Source organism: Bos grunniens, chromosome 20 (assembly GCF_055505025.1).
Source record: "Bos grunniens cultivar Pamir isolate PY7600 chromosome 20, Bosgru_T2T1.0, whole genome shotgun sequence".
In the NCBI taxonomy this organism is placed as follows: Eukaryota; Metazoa; Chordata; class Mammalia; order Artiodactyla; family Bovidae; genus Bos; species Bos grunniens.
The window spans coordinates 590,044-608,022 of NC_141184.1; the positions used below are offsets into that span (position 1 = coordinate 590,044).

A 17,979-nucleotide genomic window follows, 5' to 3' on the forward strand; every position below is an offset into this window, starting at 1 on the left:
CACCTCGTCTTCAAGTGAGTTTTCAGTAGAGCTGATAGATCCACCTCCGCCAGCGCGTCTGGCCCCAAGTGCAGACAGCTGGCCGCTCGGCCGGGACAGGCGTGCTCCTGGGGGAGACGGTGTGTCCGTGTCCATGACCTGCAGGGAGGCCACAGCTCCGTGTGTACGGCTCACTCTTGCCCCCCGTCACTGCTCCCAAAACGAAAAAGAGAAAAGCCTGAGCCCGAAGTTGGCTTCACGTCACGCGAATGCGTTTGCTCTGCTGCTTCAATCGTGTCTGACTCTGTGCAGCTCTGTGGACTGTGGCCATTTGCTCCTCCAGGGGATCCCCCTGATCAAACCTTCATCTCGAGAAGACCCCCTAAGCCTGAAATTGCGTTCATGCTGTGGGGCCTTTTCAGCTACTGTCTGGGGGGCTGTGTGGACTGAGGTTAGGCGGCGGCGCTGGCTCTCTGCAGATAGAATGTCTGGAGAAGGCGGCGCCCTACGCCTCCGGGCCTCCCCCTCCAGACCCCGTGTTCACGGCTGCTTGAAAGACCCCTTGGGGTTTCCCAGGAGCTGTGGCCCGCACACTCAAGGAGGAGCTGGGGTTTCATTTCAGGCTCTCAGGAGGAGCGGGCCGGGCCGCGTTGGCCCGGAGGCCCACGGCTGGGCGGGCGGGGTGTGGCCTCCTCGTGACCGCGTCCCGTGCGGTCATCGTGAGCCCCGCTCTGCGCTCCCTCCGCCTCCCCAGCCCCGGCCTTCCTCCATGCGCAGACCCGGCCAGTCCTGCCGCTGCCTGCGCCGCCCTCGGGCACAAGCTTGCCGACCCGCCAGCAGCATGGGGAGGCCTGCACTTGAGCCGGAGCCCAGAGCCTGGCTTTAATGACGAAACGTAAGTGAGAGGCCACTCTCAGACGGAGCCAAAGCAGAGCGTGTCTGCGGCTTGTGGCTCCCCGAGGATGGACGCCCACCGCCACCCCCCGACCCCAGCACGGGTCCAGGGTGGCAGAAGGGACAGAAGCCGCGGGATAGCCACCACACACGGGGTCCTGTGTCACATGGACGCGGTGACCAATGTCCACATGTGGACAACGGCTGTCTCCCGGGTGCGGTGGCTTGCCTTTGGGCTAGGGGCTGGGCCCTGGGACCACCTGGGTCAGAGGAAGTGGACGCCCTCCTGGAAGAGGCTGTGATGGCCGGAGACAGAGGTGGGGAGTCGGGGAGCCGTGTGCGGCCTGCTTCAGAGGCAGCCCCTGCCCGCTGACCGGAGGCCCCGGTGCCAAGTCCACCCTCTTTCTGGGCACCAGGAAGGCCTCATGGTGACCAGTCAAGGGAGGACAGATCCCTTTTGTAACAGAAATAAACAAAACAACTAACTTATTTGTTTAGACTTGGCTACTGGGTGACCTCAGAGCCGGACCAACCTGTCTCATGTTCTCGAAGCTCCTCTGGAGGGCGGCTGCCAGATGAACCTAGAGCTGAGTGGGCAAAGGTCTCCGAGACTGCAGTGTGGCCTCTGTGCCGCCCAACCCCCGGGCTGGCAGTCGGCTTGGCCGCCAAGCCCTGGTCCCGGCCAAGGAGCTCTGGTGCCCCCGTCCCCTCGGATCTCCCGCCGCCTCCTTTCTGGACGGCGAGGCTCGGGCGCGGTCTGAGGGTCCACTGCCGCTCCGTCAGCGGCTCTGGGCGGGCCTGCCAGGCCAGCGCCACCCACCTGGACCCCGCGGCCTGAGCTCGGGCCGTGCTTCTGTCTGCCCGGCTGGAAGGCAAAGCCAGAGCGCGGCCTGCTTCCCTGGTGCGGCCGTGCAGACCAGGGCCCGGCCGGCGCCCAGCCCCGGGTCTCCCGCCTCCGCTCCCTCTGAGCACAGACGAGACGAATCCTTCACAGCCGCACCCGTGGCCCCTGGTGCGGCCGGAAGACGGGCCTACCCAGGGCCCCCCAAGCCAGGACCCCACACAACCCCGGCCCACCCCACCCCAGGCCCCACACGACCCCACACGACCCCCAGACCCCACACAATCCCAGCCCACCCCACCCAGGCCCCACAGGACCCCCAGACCCCACACAACCCCGGCCCACCCCACCCCAAGCCCCACACAACCCCCAGACCCCACACGACCCTGGCCCACCCCACCCCAGGCCCTACACAACCCCGAGACCCCAAATGACCCCACATGACCCCCAGACCCAACACAACCCTGGCCCACCCCACCCCAGGCCCCACACGACCCCCAGACCCCACATGACCCCACACGACCCCCAGACCCCACACGACCCTGGCCCACCCCACCCCAGGCCCCACACGACCCCCAGACCCCACACGACCCCCAGACCCGACACGACCCTGGCCCACCCCACCCCAGGCCCTACACGACCCCGAGACCCCACATGACCCCACACGACCCCCAGACCCCACACGATCCCACACGACCCCCAGACCCCACACGACCCTGGCCCACTCCACCCCAGGCCCCACATGACCCCCAGACCCCACACAATCCCACACGACCCCCAGACCCCACATGACCCCACACGACCCCCAGACCCCACACGACCCTGGCCCACCCCACCCCAGGCCCCACACGACCCCCAGACCCCACACGACCCCCAGACCCCACACGACCCTGGCCCACCCCACCCCAGGCCCCACACGACCCCCAGACCCCACACGACCCCCAGACCCGACACGACCCTGGCCCACCCCACCCCAGGCCCTACACGACCCCGAGACCCCACATGACCCCACACGACTCCCAGACCCCACACGATCCCACACGACCCCCAGACCCCACACGACCCTGGCCCACTCCACCCCAGGCCCCACATGACCCCCAGACCCCACACAATCCCACACGACCCCCAGACCCCACATGACCCTGGCCCACCCCACCCCAGGCCCCACACGACCCCGAGACCCCACATGACCCACACGATCCCCAGATCCCACACAACCCCGGCCCACCCCACCCCAGGCCCCACACGACCCCCAGACCCCACACAACCCCACACGACCCCTAGGCCCCACACGACCCCAGCCCACCCCACCCCAGGCCCCACATGACCCCCAGACCCCACACGATCCCACACGACCCCCAGACCCCACACGACCCTGGCCCACCCCATCCCAAGCCCCACATGACCCCGAGACCCCACACGACCCCACATGACCCCCAGACCCCGCACGATCCTGGCCCACCCAACCCCAGGCCCTACACGACCCCCAGACCCCACACGACCCCGGCCCACCTCACCCCAGGCCCCACATGACCCCCAGAACCCACATAACCCCCAGACCTCACAGCCCCACAGGACCCCCACACAACGCCCACATGATCCCCAGAACCAACACAGCCCCACATGACCCTCAGACCCCACACGATCCCCAGATGACCCCCACCCCAGGCGCCACACGACCCCAACACGACCCCTACCCCAGGCTCCACACGACCCTGTCTCATCCCACCCCAGGCCCCACATGACCCCAGCCCACCCCACCCCAGGCCCCACATGGCCCCACACGACCCCAACACGACCCCTATCCCAGGCCCCACACGACCCCATACAACCCCACATAACCCTGTCCTACCCCACCCCAGACCCTGCATGACCCCCACATGACCCCACATGACCCCGGCCCACCCCATCCTGACTCCCTCACCACCCTCACCCCCCAGGCCTCTGCACCTGAGATGACCCCGAGCCGCAGCCCACGTGCCCCCACTCCGTGCCAGCCTTGCCTGCTGCCTGGCCCCCAGCTTGTCCTGGACCAGGCCCCTCACTAGAGCCAGTGTGGGGAGCGAGCGGGCGAGCCTGTGGAGAGCAGAGGACACGGCCCCCCGCAGCCTCCACACCCAGACAGTCGCCTGGTCTGGGCCTGAAGGGCGGGAAGGGCGGCCCCACCGCCGGCATCAGCCAAGCCCTCCCTCCGGCTCCAGAGTTTCCGCTCCCACCCAACACCCCCGGCACCTCGGGTAGGGTTGGTGGTGGGGCTGGGGGGTCAGTGCCCTGGGAGGAGCAAACACAGACAGACCGGGGCCCCAGCTGCCTCTCCGCCCCTGAAAAGCCTGATGCCGCACAGGTGGGCCACGTCCCCCACGGGACAGGCGACGGGAGGACCGTGGGAACACACACACCACGGGAGGGGGTGGGAACACGGCGCCTCCCCAGAGACTCAGAAAACAGCCGGGCAGGGACACGGAGGGGATGGACGGGCTGCGAGGTTACAGGCAGTGCTGCATCCCTGGGGGTGAGGGTGGGGGGCTGTACCGACGAGAGCCTGAGAGCCCGGGGGGCGGGGACGAGAGGGGGTCTGGGGCAGTGTACTGATGAGAGCGTGAGAGCCTGGGGGGATGCAAGGGGGTTTGGGGGGGAGTGTACTGATGGGAGTGTGAGAGCCTGGGGAGGGGGGACGAGAGGGGGTCTGGGGAGGAGTGTACAGTCTGGCAGGGATGAGAGGGTCTGGCACGTGGGAGTCAGACATTGCTGGGGAAACCAGGGAGGCACAGACACCAGTGCAGAGGTGGGGAACTGGCCTGGAGGCCAAGGGGCCACGTCCTACTCGGAGCATTTTTTGTGACCTGAACAGACTGCGTGCCTGCCCGGCCTCTCGCTCCATTACCCCATGTCTGCCTGTCGCCCATGCCTGTCTCTGGCTTCCCCAGCTCTGTGGCCCGAGGGGCAGCTGACCATGGCGCCCACGTCTCTCGCCGTGGGATGCTCTGGGCTCCCCGCAGGCAGCTTAGCCCTGCGCCATCTCAGGACTGACCAGCGCCATTGAGAACATGTGCGTCCTGCCTGCCCGTGCTCCCACGTGGGGATGGCTCAGTGAGGAGGGACACGCTCGGCCACGCCTTTGTGGAGTCCGTGTCCACCAGCTATCGTGTCCACCAGCAGAACGGCCGGGTCACCCGGCTTAACCCCGAGAAGCGGCAACAGCGGCCCCAGCGGTCTCTGCGTTTGGGCAGCACCTTCTGGTCTCCCTCCCTTGGGTCCCTGTCTTGGGTGGGAGGGCTGTTGCAGCCCCAGCCCACATGTCCGAACAGAGGGCCCCTCGTCACGGTTCTCTCCTGATTCTGCTGTGGGGGGATTACAGGTGGAGTCACCCCAGCACACAGCAGGACCTCATGGCCGGGCTGCCCACCCGGGTCTGGGACAGCTCAGCCCCCGTACCCGCTGTGGTCGCTCTGGTCTCTGTCTTTACTTCAGCCAGTTCACGCAGTCGCTCTTCCAGCACCTGGGTGTGCCCTGCTGATCAGACCTGAGGTCAACTCCAAGAGAAGCAGCAGGCAGCTGAGTGTTTCACTTCTCGGCTGAAAGAGTCACACGACATCCTTCAACACATTCGGGTTCTATACAACTTTATTCTGCTAACAAAATGATACAAAGAACCTCAAAAAGGGAAACAAGAAATCAACTCTAAATGGCTTGCGGTTCCACAGTTGACAGTGGAAAGGCCGCTGGTGAAGACACAGACAGGCCCACGCCGGCCGGGGCCACAGGACTCAGGAGCGGGACCCGCGGGCCCTCCCCAGATGTGGGAGGTGGCCGGAAGCCACTGGGCTGGGTTTCACTGCCCAACTTAGCCCTGAACCAGACCCCCGCCCACCCGCGGCATTTGGCACCAGCTGTGGCCGCTGCACGCTGCCCAACAACCCCTTGGGCATGTCCGGAAGCTTAGCCCCCGCCTGACCTGATGTCCGCGGACCAGGCCGATTCCTTGGGAGCCCACAGAAGCCAGTGACAGCAAGGCTGGGCCATTTCGGGCCCCTTCCATTGAAGCGATCTCTGTACGGACAGCTTTTACCAGTGAACCCCCCGCCCCTCAGTGTTTAAATAAATAAATAAGCCGTAAGGAAAAGTGAGGCACACAAGGTACTCCAACAACACACAGTGGGTGTGACGGCGTGTGCAAAGTGCAGACACAGGCCAGCCATCGGAGGGCGTCGCGCACGCGGCCCGGGGCCACCTGTCAGTGCTCCAAGTGCGGCTGGGTGCCTTGGCCGCGGCCCGACCCCCTCCAGCATGAGCAGTGGGAACCGGGGTCGCCGGAGCAAGCGTGCGTCAGACGCTCGCGTGTGCGGGGCTCCAGATCCCGAAGGCGTCCCCGCCGTCGCCTGCCGTTTCCTGGAGCCTAAACCCAGGCAGGGCTGCAGCTGGGGAGACCCCGCGCCCAGGGCCACCCAGGGTCTGTGCGGCTCCTCGTGGGCACCTGGGGCCAGGGCTCAGAGTAACCCTAAGTGCACATCAGCCCAAAGGCCCAGCTGGGGAGTCAGCTCTGAGTCTGTCCGGGGGCTTCCTGCCTCGGGGCGTCAGTTGTGAGAGTCCGTTTGGGGGCTTCCCACCTCGGGGAGTCAGTTCTGAGTGTCCGTCCGGGGGCTTCCCACCTCGTTGGGCCACACGAGGTGGCCGCTGCGTTCAGTCTCTGCCAGCCTCCTGGGGGGAGGAGCCCGGGGGGTGGACACAAGCAAAGCTTGAGTGCATGCCGGCGCTCGGCCTGGACAGGCGCGCCTGGGGGCATTCTAGCGACTTCCATGGGATGTCAGCGCCGGTCAGGGCTCTCTGCGGCTCCATCGGCGCACCTGCCCGGCCGGCCCGCGGGGTCAGGGCACTAGGAATAGATGGTGACCACCTCCCGGCCGCTGCCCCTGACCAGCAGCACCCTGTTCAGCCCCTCGGTCAGGACCTCGAGGAACTCCATATCTGCAGTGGGGCCGAGTTAAGGACGCAGCCGGCCCCACACAAACGCGAAGGGCGCCCCCGACTCCCCGCGAGCTGCATCGTCGGGACTTGGCCGGAGGTGGAGAAAGCTGGGACCCAGGTACTTCGGGGTGGGAGACTGGGGGAGGGGAAGGGGCCCTGTCTGTCCACCAGGACCCCACATCCTGGGCTGCCCAGGCCACCCCTCAGCCCACAGCAAGGGCTCCTCCGCTGAGCAGGGGGCAGCGCAGCGTGACCCACCCCACGGGGACAGTGCCAGCGAAGGATACAGTTCTCGTCCCCCTGCCGGTTCTTGGGGGGCCCCGGCATGTTCAGGAGGACCAGCTGGGCATCCTGTGACTTGTCGAGGACGACGCCGTTGAGCCTCACAGCCGTGTGCATCCTCCTCACGTTGGACTGGTTCCTGGGGAGGAAGACACTCACTCGGCACCTCCAGCCGCATCCCGGGCCCCGGGCTCAGGCCTGCTTGGCTCCCATCAGAAAGGGCGGGTGGGCACAGGTCTGACCCGCCGCACAGAGCACCCCAGGGGAATTGAGTCCACGGGGGGCTGTGACGAAGCCCGGGGGGAGCTGGATTCTGTGCTCCGAGCACAGCTGCGGGATGGTATGGGGCAGCCCGCCAGCTCGCGGGGCGTCTCCCATGGAGACCCCTGCCCGGGGCTGGGTCAGCCTTAAAGGCTGCCCCTCGCTCTTTCTGACATGGGCTGGGGTCCAGAGGGCCAGGCAGAGGGCGAGTAAGGGGGGGCCTGGCCCTCCACCTGCTCCCGAGGCCGGAGGTCTTGGAACAGGGCCCCCCGCCCGCGGAGACCGGACCCTGTGCCCATGTCCTCCTGGCCCGCCCCGTCTCCATTCCTCAGGAGCGGATGGAGCAGCCACGGGGGACCTGAGGGAGGGTCCCCAGGGGAGTGGGCCTGGGGATGCCCCCCGCCCTCCTGGGCACCCCCCAGCAAGCCGCCTTCCAGGATGCATGGGAGCGCACCCCAGCTGCCTCATGGCGCCAGCAGCTCCGTGTGCTGGGCGCTCGGGCACCTCTGCCAACTCCGGGGCCACGCATGGGAGACACAGCATGAAGGTCACCCACGGCCCGAACTGAGAGAAGTGGGCAGACAGAGGCCGCCCCACGAGGGGTCAGGGAAAGGCCCACGGAGGAATCGTGGACCACAGCCTTTGATCAACACAGCCCTTCGGCCAAATGAAGCCAATTACAGCCGCCAATTACCAGGAGGGAAGCAGGGAAATGGAGCTCTTGGCTTCCTCTCTCCAATTTTGTCTGATAAAATTACAGGCTGGGCCTGTCCACGGCAGTCGGGGGTCTTTTGTTACAAGAACCATGAATTAGTTGCCAGGATGGACCACAATTACTAGTGTGTTTGGGGGCAATGACTCCAGGAATGTGCACGTGATATCAAAGGGTCTCTCTGGGTTAAGGGTCTGAAAACATATAATCTAAAACTCAGGAGTCTGGGGCCAGACAGGCCCACGCCTCCCAGATGACAGGCCCCGTGGAGAGTGGAGTACAGGCAGCCCTTGAGTGTCCAGGACGCGAACAGAGACCAGCTGTGAGGCCACAGACGGGGATGGACAGCCGGGAGCTGAGCCTGGCAGGGAGGGCACTCAGGCCAGTGCTGTGGCTCAGGTGGGGGGCGGGCAGCTGGATGCACGGTGGAGGACTCATGGCCAGCCTGGGCACAGAGCTGGAGACCAGATCCTCGCTCCGGATGGTGGCCCGGAGGACACCGGTGACCACACACCCAGTTCACGGGGCCCAGGGAGCCCCCCTTGGGGCAGGCACGTGTCATCAACAGGCTTACCGCCCACCTTCCGGGAGTCCCTCCAGCCGACTCCAAGGAGGCGCCCGGGGGGAGGCCCTGTCCCTGAGCCCGCCTCCCAGGCATCCTGCTCACCCACCGGGCACACACAGGGTGTGGGCCCAGGGCTCACAGCGCCTTTTGCGGGGACGCCCGCCTCTGTGTCCGCAGACTTGTTTTTGTTTTTCAGTCAGGAGGCTTTGCATGGAGGGCACTTTAAATTCACAAGAGAACAGCAGGCAAGTGTTCGGCCCTGTGCTCCCAGCTCGTCTGTGGGTCCTGTCCCCTCTGTGCAGTCCACTCGGATTTAGGGGCTGGAAGTGCAGCCCCGAAATCCATGGCTCTGCAGGGCAAGTGGCCAGGGCTCCCGAGGGAGGGAAGACAGCCCGGAAGTCACAGGGGGCCAGGGCAGACAGAGGCAGAGACAGCACCCCCAGCCTGGAGCCCCAGCTCCAGAGGTTCACCCACACCCCTGCCCCTGAGACTGAAGGTGCCGCTTCCTGGGGGCAAGGTGTGCCCGGCGCCAGGCAGACGGGAGGACATGCTATCCAGCTGAGCCGGAACGCAGAGCCCGAACCCCTGGCCCCGAGGGACATGGGTAAACAATCACTGCAGCTTCGGGCACAGCCAGCCTCCGCTCCTCCGCAGAGCCTCTCAGGCCACCCTGGCCCGGTGCTCACGTGCTACCCGGAGAAGAAATTTTGGGTATGCGCCCCGAGCGGCTCTGGCCAGAGGGAGCAAACTAAACAGGAAATTACGGAAAGCCAGGGTGGGGGAGCGCCACATGTACACGGACACGCACACACAGATCAGGTGCGTGCACACAGACACACAGATATACACAGACATGCACACAGGCCAGGCACATGTACACGGACATACACACACACACACACACAAGCATGCACACAAGCCAGGCACAAGTACATAATGGACACATACGTGCACACACACAGGCCAGGCACAAGTACATAATGGACACGCACACACACAGGCCAGGCACAAGTACACGGGGACACACACACAGATCAGGCGCATGTACACGGACACGCAGATATACACAGATATGCACACAGGCCAGGCACACGTACACAGACATACACACACACACACACACATGAGCACGCACACAGGCCAGGCACAAGTACATAATGGACACGCACACACACAGGCCAGGCACATGTACACGGACACGCACACACAGATCAGGCGCGTGTACACGGACACGCAGATATACACAGATATGTACACAGGCCAGGCACATGTACAAGGACATGCACACACACACACACACACAAGCACGCACACAGGCCAGGTACAAGTACACGGACACGCAGATATACACAGGTATGTACACAGGCCAGGCACACGTACACGGACATGCATACACACACACAAGCACGCACACAGGCCAGGCACAAGTACATAATGGACACATACACGCACACACACAGGCCAGGCACATGTACACGGACACGCACACACAGATCAGGAGCATGTACATGGACACGCAAATATACACAGATATGCACACAGGCCAGGCACAAGTACATAATGGACATGCACACACACAGGCCAGGCACAAGTACACGGACACGCACACACAGATCAGGAGCATGTACACGGACACACAGATATACACAGATACGTACACAGGCCAGGCACACGTACATGGACATACACACACACACATGAGCACGCACACAGGCCAGGCACAAGTACACAGACACGCACACACAGATCAGGAGCATGTACACGGACACGCAGATATACACAGATATGCACACAGGCCAGGCACACGTACACGGACATACACACACACACGAGCACGCACACAGGCCAGGCACAAGTACACGGACACGCACACACAGATTAGGCGCATGTACACAGACACGTAGATATACACAGATATGTACACAGGCCAGGCACACGTACACAGACATGCACACACACACACACACACACACGAGCACGCACACAGGCCAGGCACAAGTACATAATGGACACGCACACACAGAGGCCAGGCACATGTACACGGACACGCAGGCACACATGGACATGCACGCACACAGACCAGATGTATATATACATCATGGACATACAAGTACACACACACACAGACATACACACGGGCCAGGCACATAGCCACAGACACATGTATGCACACACAGACACGCATACACACAGACACACACACAGGCCAGGCACATGTACACAGACATGCACACACACAGGACCGAGCATACCCACACATGGGGCTGCACATGTGCACACTGACCCACACGTGGGGCCAAGTAAATATACAGGGACACACGCATGCACAAGGCCAGGCACACACACATACTCACGGAAGCACCCACACACTGGGCCCTGCACACACACGGGGCTGTGTACACACTCGGACATGCACACGCGGTTCACGGGGGTTGTGCGTGCAGCGCATGCCAGGCAACCACGTCTACGAGGTCCGGGGTAAGGGGGCGACTTACAGGTTTCCCCATTCACTACACGGGAGAGAAAACAGAGAGTGTGTTACTTCAGGAGAACACACAGCACGTGTCGCACAGCTACTAGCTCCGCCAGGCCACCCTTCTCAGCTGACAGGGTCCTTCTCGAAGGGACGGGCCCCTCGGACCCCCGGATCCTGTGACCAGTAGGGCTCCGTGGCTCAGCTCCATCGCCCAAGACTCTGCAGACGCTGTCCTGGCCTCCCACCCAGGACCCCCCCGTCTCCCAGGTCCAGCCACACCGCGCACTGTGATGGGGCCAGCCCCAGGGCTCTCAGCTCAACGCCGCAGCCGTGAGCCACACAGGGCGTGGGCCCCAGGCGGAAGGGCAGCTCGAAGGGTCCCCACTGGGGCTTGGCCCTGACCTCTGGATGCTGGGACCCCCACCAGGAACATCAACGGCAGCCTCACCGGCCTTCTCCCCAGCATCCCCGCTAACTGCGCCCTAGGCTGGCCCAGCCCCCTCCCACTCACGGGCTGTGTGGGCTGCGGCTCCTAACAGACAGCGGGGGGCCCCTCAGCTGCGGTCGGGGCAGCGTGACACTCACGGCTTCAGGTTGAAGAGGTCCTTGATCCCGGACACGGTGGCGTCCTTGTTCCGATGCTTCTCAGCAACCAGCTTCTCCTTCGTCCAGGTCATCTGCACCCTGTCGGGTGTGGATGGGGCTTGGGCCCTGGCGGCCATGGCTGAGTGCGAGGCCGTGTTCCTGTCATGGATCAGCTGAGCCTAGCGGGGGCAGGGAAGCACAGCCTCACTCACCAGCCCGCACAATCGCGGGCACACGCAGCTCCCGAGAGCGCGGTGCTGGCCCGGGGCTGCGACGCCCTCCAGGACGGGAGCCAACCCCTGTGGAGAGAGAAGCCAGCCGGCCCCAAGGACCCAAGACGGACACAGCGACATGGCCCCTGAGCCCAGGCCCATGAGGGCACGACCTTGACCACGGCAGAGGCGGGAGGGGGATGGGAAGGGGAAGGGCCAGGCGTGGAGGCGAAACGCACCAGAGACCTCAGAGCCCACTCACCTCCCGCTCCCGCTCCGTCTTGGACAGCTGCATCTGCTTCAGCATCTGCGACCGCTGCTCCATCATCAGTGTCCGCTCGTAAGTGAAGGCCGAGATGTCGCTCTCCACCTGTGGGCCCGGAGCATGAGGCTGACCCCCGCCCCCGACCACAGGCCGTGGCCCCTGTGGGCGCAGAGCCTGGCTCCGGCGGGCCCACCCCGAGACGTCACGACTGAACACCTCGCCCTTCCCGGAGCCACGGTCTCGGACACGTGAGAGGCCCTCGAGGAGTGAGGACCACCCGGCTCTGGACACAGGCCACCCGCCCGCACAGGACCGACGGGAGCCTCTCGCTGGCCACGGCGCTCGGATCCCGACTAGCGGCCGGTCCCACGGTCACGTTCAGTGCAGCTGAGTCTTCCCACGGCGAACTCACAGCCCAGCCACCCACAGGGAAGGCTTCAGCCAAAGCTACACTGAGGGCCTCGCTGCAAGCCACCCAGCCCTCCTTGAAGCCAAGCCCACAGGGACAGAGAGAGCCTGAGACGCAGCCGTCCGGGAGCTCAGGATGGATGCCGGGGACGACTCGACAGGGGCTGTGGGGATCGGAGGCCCTGCCCAGCGCCCACCGGCCCTCACCATCTCCACCACCTCCACCTCGGCGCTGATCCGCAGGTGGTACAGGAAGGTCTGCAGGTCCTTCTTCATCTGGATGCTGTTGTCGTCCACCTGGGCCACCGTGAAGATGCGCATCTGACACCTCCTCCACACCTGGGGGGCGGGGCCGTCACTCCTGCGTGCTGCCACCCGGATCCCAGCCTGGGCGACCCCACCCCCCAGTGACCCCACCCCCATGACGCCACCCTCGGGCAACCCCACCCCCACAAGCCCAGCCTCCGGTGACCCCACCCTCCATGAGCCCTGCCCCCATGTAAACCCTGCTCCTCCCGACCCTGCGGGCCTCCCTGTGTGGCCTCCCCCTGCGCCCCTCCGCCCGCATGCCACCCCCTGCCCCCCACCTTGTGCTGCCGCAGCAGGAAAGGCAGCAGCATGAGCAGGCCCCCGTCGTGGACGATCCACCAGACGTCGATGTGCCCACTGCTTAAGCGCTGCTGGTTGTGAGGGAACAGGTCCACGTTCTTGGCCACCAGCAGGGCCTGCTGTGCGGCCGTGGTGTCACGCACGGTGTCTGCAGGGAGGGGCGGTCATGGGTCACGGGGCCACAGGACCCAGCCGCCTGGGGCCGCTGGGAGCAGCCGGGTGGGGGTGGGCTGGGGTCCAAGTGCAGCCCCTGGGGGGCAGGGCCCTCAAGCTCACCACCCTGCAGCTGGGGCGGCCGGCCTGGAACCGCCCCCGGCCCCCCACTCCCCGGGAACCATGAGCCCCTCTCCGAGCGGGGCGGGGGCCGCGAACCCACCAACGAAGTTCCTCCAGGAGCAGGGGTTGTCCTCCCGCTTCCAGGCCCCAGGCCAGCCCACCAGCACCGTGTTGTGCTTCATGGCCCCCAGGCCGGCCGACTGGATGAGGTGCGACGTGCCATCCCGCAGGCTGGACGACACCACCAGCTGGCAGAAGCCCTTGGTCTTCTCGGCACTCATCAGGGCCCGGATATTCTGCGACACGGGCAGGCGAGCGGCGGTCAGCGGGGGGCTGGAGGCACCCCGTCACCCCCAGCCCGGGCGCCGGGCAGCTTCCACACAGACGTCACAGCCTCACACACAGAGGCTGGAGGCTGAGCGGATGGAGCCCAGGCCAGGGCTCGGTGTGCTCGGCGCTGCCTGTGTGCCGTGAGCACATGTGCGTGCACGCGCCCACGGGAGCGCGGGGGCAAAGGTCATCACTGGGACCGTGCGGTCACGGCCCACCCACCCCCGCGCGCGGACACCCTGCCCCCGCTCCTGCTTCCTGGGGGCCAGGCCAGGACGCGTGGGGCCCAATGGCTCCTCCTGGAAGCCTGCGAAGCCGGCGGTTCAGGAGGGACAGGCCGGCCTCCTGGACCGCACGCCAGCCCCCGACGGCAGCTCGATGCCCAAGGAGGCCATACACTCACGGACCACGGGAGGCCTTCTGTCCAAACTCAGGGGCCTGGCGTGGGCCCCGCCCGAGTAGGAGCACAGCCCCGCGAAGAAGGCCTGGACGCTGGGCCTCTGGCCTCAGAACCGAGACAGCCAACCTCACTTATCCTGAGCCCCTGCTGTGGGCACCTGTGACGGACACCCAGGGAACTCTCACCAACACGTCTCCCCTCGGCAGCACGGCCCCCTCGACAGCCCAGACGTAAGCGACCACCTGCAAGGGTCCCAGCAGCTGGGACGTGGCCCAGGGCCGCCTCAGTGCAGCTGCACCGCCGCTCAGAACCCCTGGACATACGCTCCCGGAGACCAGTCTGGGGGCTTGGCCTCCCTGCTCGAGGGGCTCAAAGGCCACACATTCCAGCTCTGAGACCAATGGCTTTCCCGATCACGGGCAGGAATGCGGACCTGTGCTGGGGCTTCGAGGAGCCCCCGTGGGGTTCCGAGCAGCAGCGCTCCAGGGCTTCAGACAGCAGCCCCACGCTGAGCCTGAGGGTCCACGGTGAGCTCTTCTGCCCCAGGAGACCAGCCTCACCCATGCTCCCCCACACCCGGACGGCCCTCCACTCACTGGATCATCTGATGTAGGTCGCTCCATCTCCCCAGAACCAGCAGGGCCCCCCACCCAGCAAGGCCGCCGCTTCCACGAACGGGCTGACACGTAACGTGTCCAGGCAGGCCCATGAGCACTGCCCAGGCTTCTGCCTGCAAAGCCGCGTGGGCGCATCCAGCAGGCGCGTCCAGCACAGCAAACCTGGAGCACTCGACCATGGCCTGCCCGCGGTCCTCACGCTCTGAGCCCCCGTGAGCGCTTCCACCAGCCCCTCCCCTGGGGAATCCACACGGGGCTGAGCTCCACCCCTACCAGACAGCTGGGGTGACCCCCAGCAGCGCCAGGATCCAGCCACCGGCTTGGGATGGGGCAGGGCCCTCCAGGTAGAGACGGCTGAGCACCCGAGTGGGGTGGCCCGCCTCTTCATAAACCATCACAGAGACGAGAACTGCAACTCTGCCCGGCCTCAGGGGTGTCGGGAACCACCCCCATGCCAAGGACAGCGGATTCCACAGAACAGAACTCAGAGCTCATCCAGAAAAGGAGCCCTGTGCGGTCTTTGTTAAAACACCACAAGCATCTGGCCAACTGGGAGAACAATGGTTAAAAGCAAAATGAGTACGCGGAACAGTACTTCCCCCAAGTCGTTTGTTTAAAAACAACAGCCAAGGAAGGGCCGGAGAAACACGTGGGTGATGCCCCCAGGTCTGGAAGGAGGGGTGTGAATCTAGCTGTGCTGGTGTCGTTTCAGGCGGCACTGAGCTCTGACCCCAACCCCTTCAGTGCTGGGCCAGACGCCCACCTCCCCACCCGTCCCCAGAGACACTGGGGGGCCAAAGGGGCCACGGTCACAGAGAAGACGCTCTCCGGCACGCGGCCCCGCACGAGTGCAGCTGGAGGCCACCCGGCACTCTGAGCACAAAGCCGGCCCCCACCCTGGTGTGGGGATCGGGTCTGGAGCGTCTTCACACCAGACGCAGGGGCTCCAGAAGACAGCGCCAACACTTGGAGCTGATCTGCCGGAGAGGATGACACACGGCATCCGCACCAGGATCGTGACCGTGACCTGGGGTCAAACCCACACCACGCTCCGGTGTCCGCACCCACGGTCACAGACGACCCCAGGGTGCATACCCACAGCCCACGGCCACGACCCCGGTGTCCGCGCCCATGGCCACGACCCAGGATCACAGCCACAAACCCAGTGTCCGCATCCACAGTTAGACGACCCCAGGGTGCACACCCAGGATCACGTCCACAAACCCAGTGTCCACACCCACAGTCACAGACGACCCCGGGGTGCACACCCAGGATCACGTCCACAAACCCAGTGTCCACACCCACAGTCACAGACGACCCCGGGGTGCACACCCAGGATCACGTCCACAAACCCAGTGTCCACACCCACAGTCACAGACGACCCCGGGGTGCACACCCAGGATCACGTCCACAAACCCAGTGTCCACACCCACAGTCACAGACGACCCCGGGGTGCACACCCAGGATCACGTCCACAAACCCAGTGTCCACACCCACAGTCACAGACGACCCCGGGGTGCACACCCACGGCCCACGGCCACGACCCCAGTGTCCACACCCGTGGCCCACAGCCATGACCCAGGGTCACAGCCACAAACCCAGTGTCTAACCCAAAGTCACAGACGACAGGTGCAAACCCACGGCCCACGGCCACGACCCCGGTGTCCGCGCCCATGGCCATGACCCAGGATCACAGCCACAAACCCAGTGTCCGCATCCACAGTTAGACGACCCCAGGGTGCACACCCAGGATCACGTCCACAAACCCAGTGTCCACACCCACAGTCACAGACGACCCCGGGGTGCAAACCCACGGCCCACGGCCACGACCCTGGTGTCTGCGCCCACGGCCCACAGCCATGACCCAGGCTCACGGCCATGACCTCGGTGTCATGCCCAAGGTCACGGCCATGACCGTGGCGTCTACATCCACAGCTCACATCAACAGCTGCCGTGTCAAACCCCTGGGTCACGATGACCCCAGAGAGGACAGCTGGAGCCCCTGCAGACAAGGAAGAGGCCTCAACATGTCCCCAACAGCCTGCGTCAGAGGCACTGGCCCCTGGACGGGTCCCTGGGGCTGCTTGTCCCACTGCTGAGGAAGGGGGTAGACGCCTCAAGATACATGGGCTGCGACCCTCCAAGAGGCTGGGCCGCCCCCAGGCACTCTGGAGGACCTCCAAGAGCAGCCTGGTTTATAAACACAGGGACGGCAGGGCTAAGCCAGACCCACAGACAGCCCACATGTGGGGACAGCAGACGAGGGCACCCATGGCAGCCCACACCCTGCGGCCGGGCTGTGCCCATCTGAGTCAAAGTCGGAGGACAGAATGCTGGATGGCCCCAGTGGCCCTCTCTGAACAGGCCCTGAAGCGGAACAGAGGGAACTCGAGCCGGTCCTGCCCACTCAGAGTCCTGCCCTGGGGGCAGCGTTCAGCCCTGCCCTCTGCCCTGCCCAGCCCATCAGAGCCCTGGCCTGGCCCCGCCCAAGGCCTCAGGGTGTGTACTCTAAGTCTTCCCTCCCTGCCGGTTCAAACTCAGAAACCACACCTGCTTGGAAACAAGAACAGAACAACCCAAGGGATGGTGGCAGGCGCGCGTGGAAACACTGGTGGGGCCGCCCACTCCCCCCATGCCAGGCAGCCCACCTCCTCGGCCTGCTGAGCCTCCACATGCTTGTCCAGGAAGGTACCCTCCAGCACGGAGCCCACGATGGTCAGGCCCTTGCCAGCCTTGAGCTGTGAGGTGAAGGAGAGCAGGCGGGGGTGCTTCACGCGCTGCTCGGCGTCCAGGTTCAGCAGGACCAGCACCTGGGGCCTGGGGGGCGGGGGGGCGTTACCGCGGCATCGCAGCACCAACCAGGGAGAGCCCAGGTTCCAGGGGGCTGCCCCTCCCAGGAGTGGGGAGGCGGGCAGGCCCCTTCCATCCACGGTGGGGCCCCATCTAGCTCTGCTCACCCCCTGCACCCAACGCCCTGACCAGAGATCAGACCCGAGCTGGGCGGCCGGCTGAGTGGTCCTGGCTCCCGGTCTCACCGCCCCTAAAGGGAGGAGGCACCCCTTCCCTCCGTGAGACCAGACCTCAGGATAGGGAACATGGTCAGGTGAGTGGTCCTGGCGCTCGGGGACCACCGCCCCTAACGGGGGGGGGGGGCACCCCTTCCCTCCGTGAGGCCTGACCTCAGGATGGGGAACACAGTCAGGTGAGTGGTCCTGGCGCTCGGGGACCACCGCCCCTAACGGGGGGGGAGGCACCCCTTCCCTCCGTGAGGCCTGACCTCAGGATGGGGAACACAGTCAGGT

At 65.3% G+C, this 17,979-nt stretch overlaps 1 protein-coding gene across 4 annotated transcripts in view; it reads right to left on the reverse strand.

Moving 5' to 3' along the window:
- Window positions 1–5,320: 5,320 nt before the first annotated feature.
- Window positions 5,321–17,979, reverse strand: part of SLC12A7 (solute carrier family 12 member 7) — a 65,938-nt gene continuing 53,279 nt past the window's right edge. For 2 of the 4 annotated variants that reach the window (XM_086362416.1, XM_086362419.1), the window contains exons 17-25: window positions 17,326–17,494; window positions 13,431–13,626; window positions 13,033–13,202; window positions 12,653–12,784; window positions 12,035–12,142; window positions 11,561–11,739; window positions 10,995–11,009; window positions 6,967–7,100; window positions 5,321–6,679 (exon numbers count right to left, since the gene is read on the reverse strand). In XM_086362416.1, the coding sequence (XP_086218542.1) occupies window positions 6,588–6,679; window positions 6,967–7,100; window positions 10,995–11,009; window positions 11,561–11,739; window positions 12,035–12,142; window positions 12,653–12,784; window positions 13,033–13,202; window positions 13,431–13,626; window positions 17,326–17,494 (1,195 nt within the window). In that variant the 3' untranslated portion in view covers window positions 5,321–6,587. The remainder of the gene's footprint in view (window positions 6,680–6,966; window positions 7,101–10,994; window positions 11,010–11,560; window positions 11,740–12,034; window positions 12,143–12,652; window positions 12,785–13,032; window positions 13,203–13,430; window positions 13,627–17,325; window positions 17,495–17,979) is intronic. The other 2 variants (XM_086362417.1, XM_086362420.1) reach the window with 1 other exon arrangement.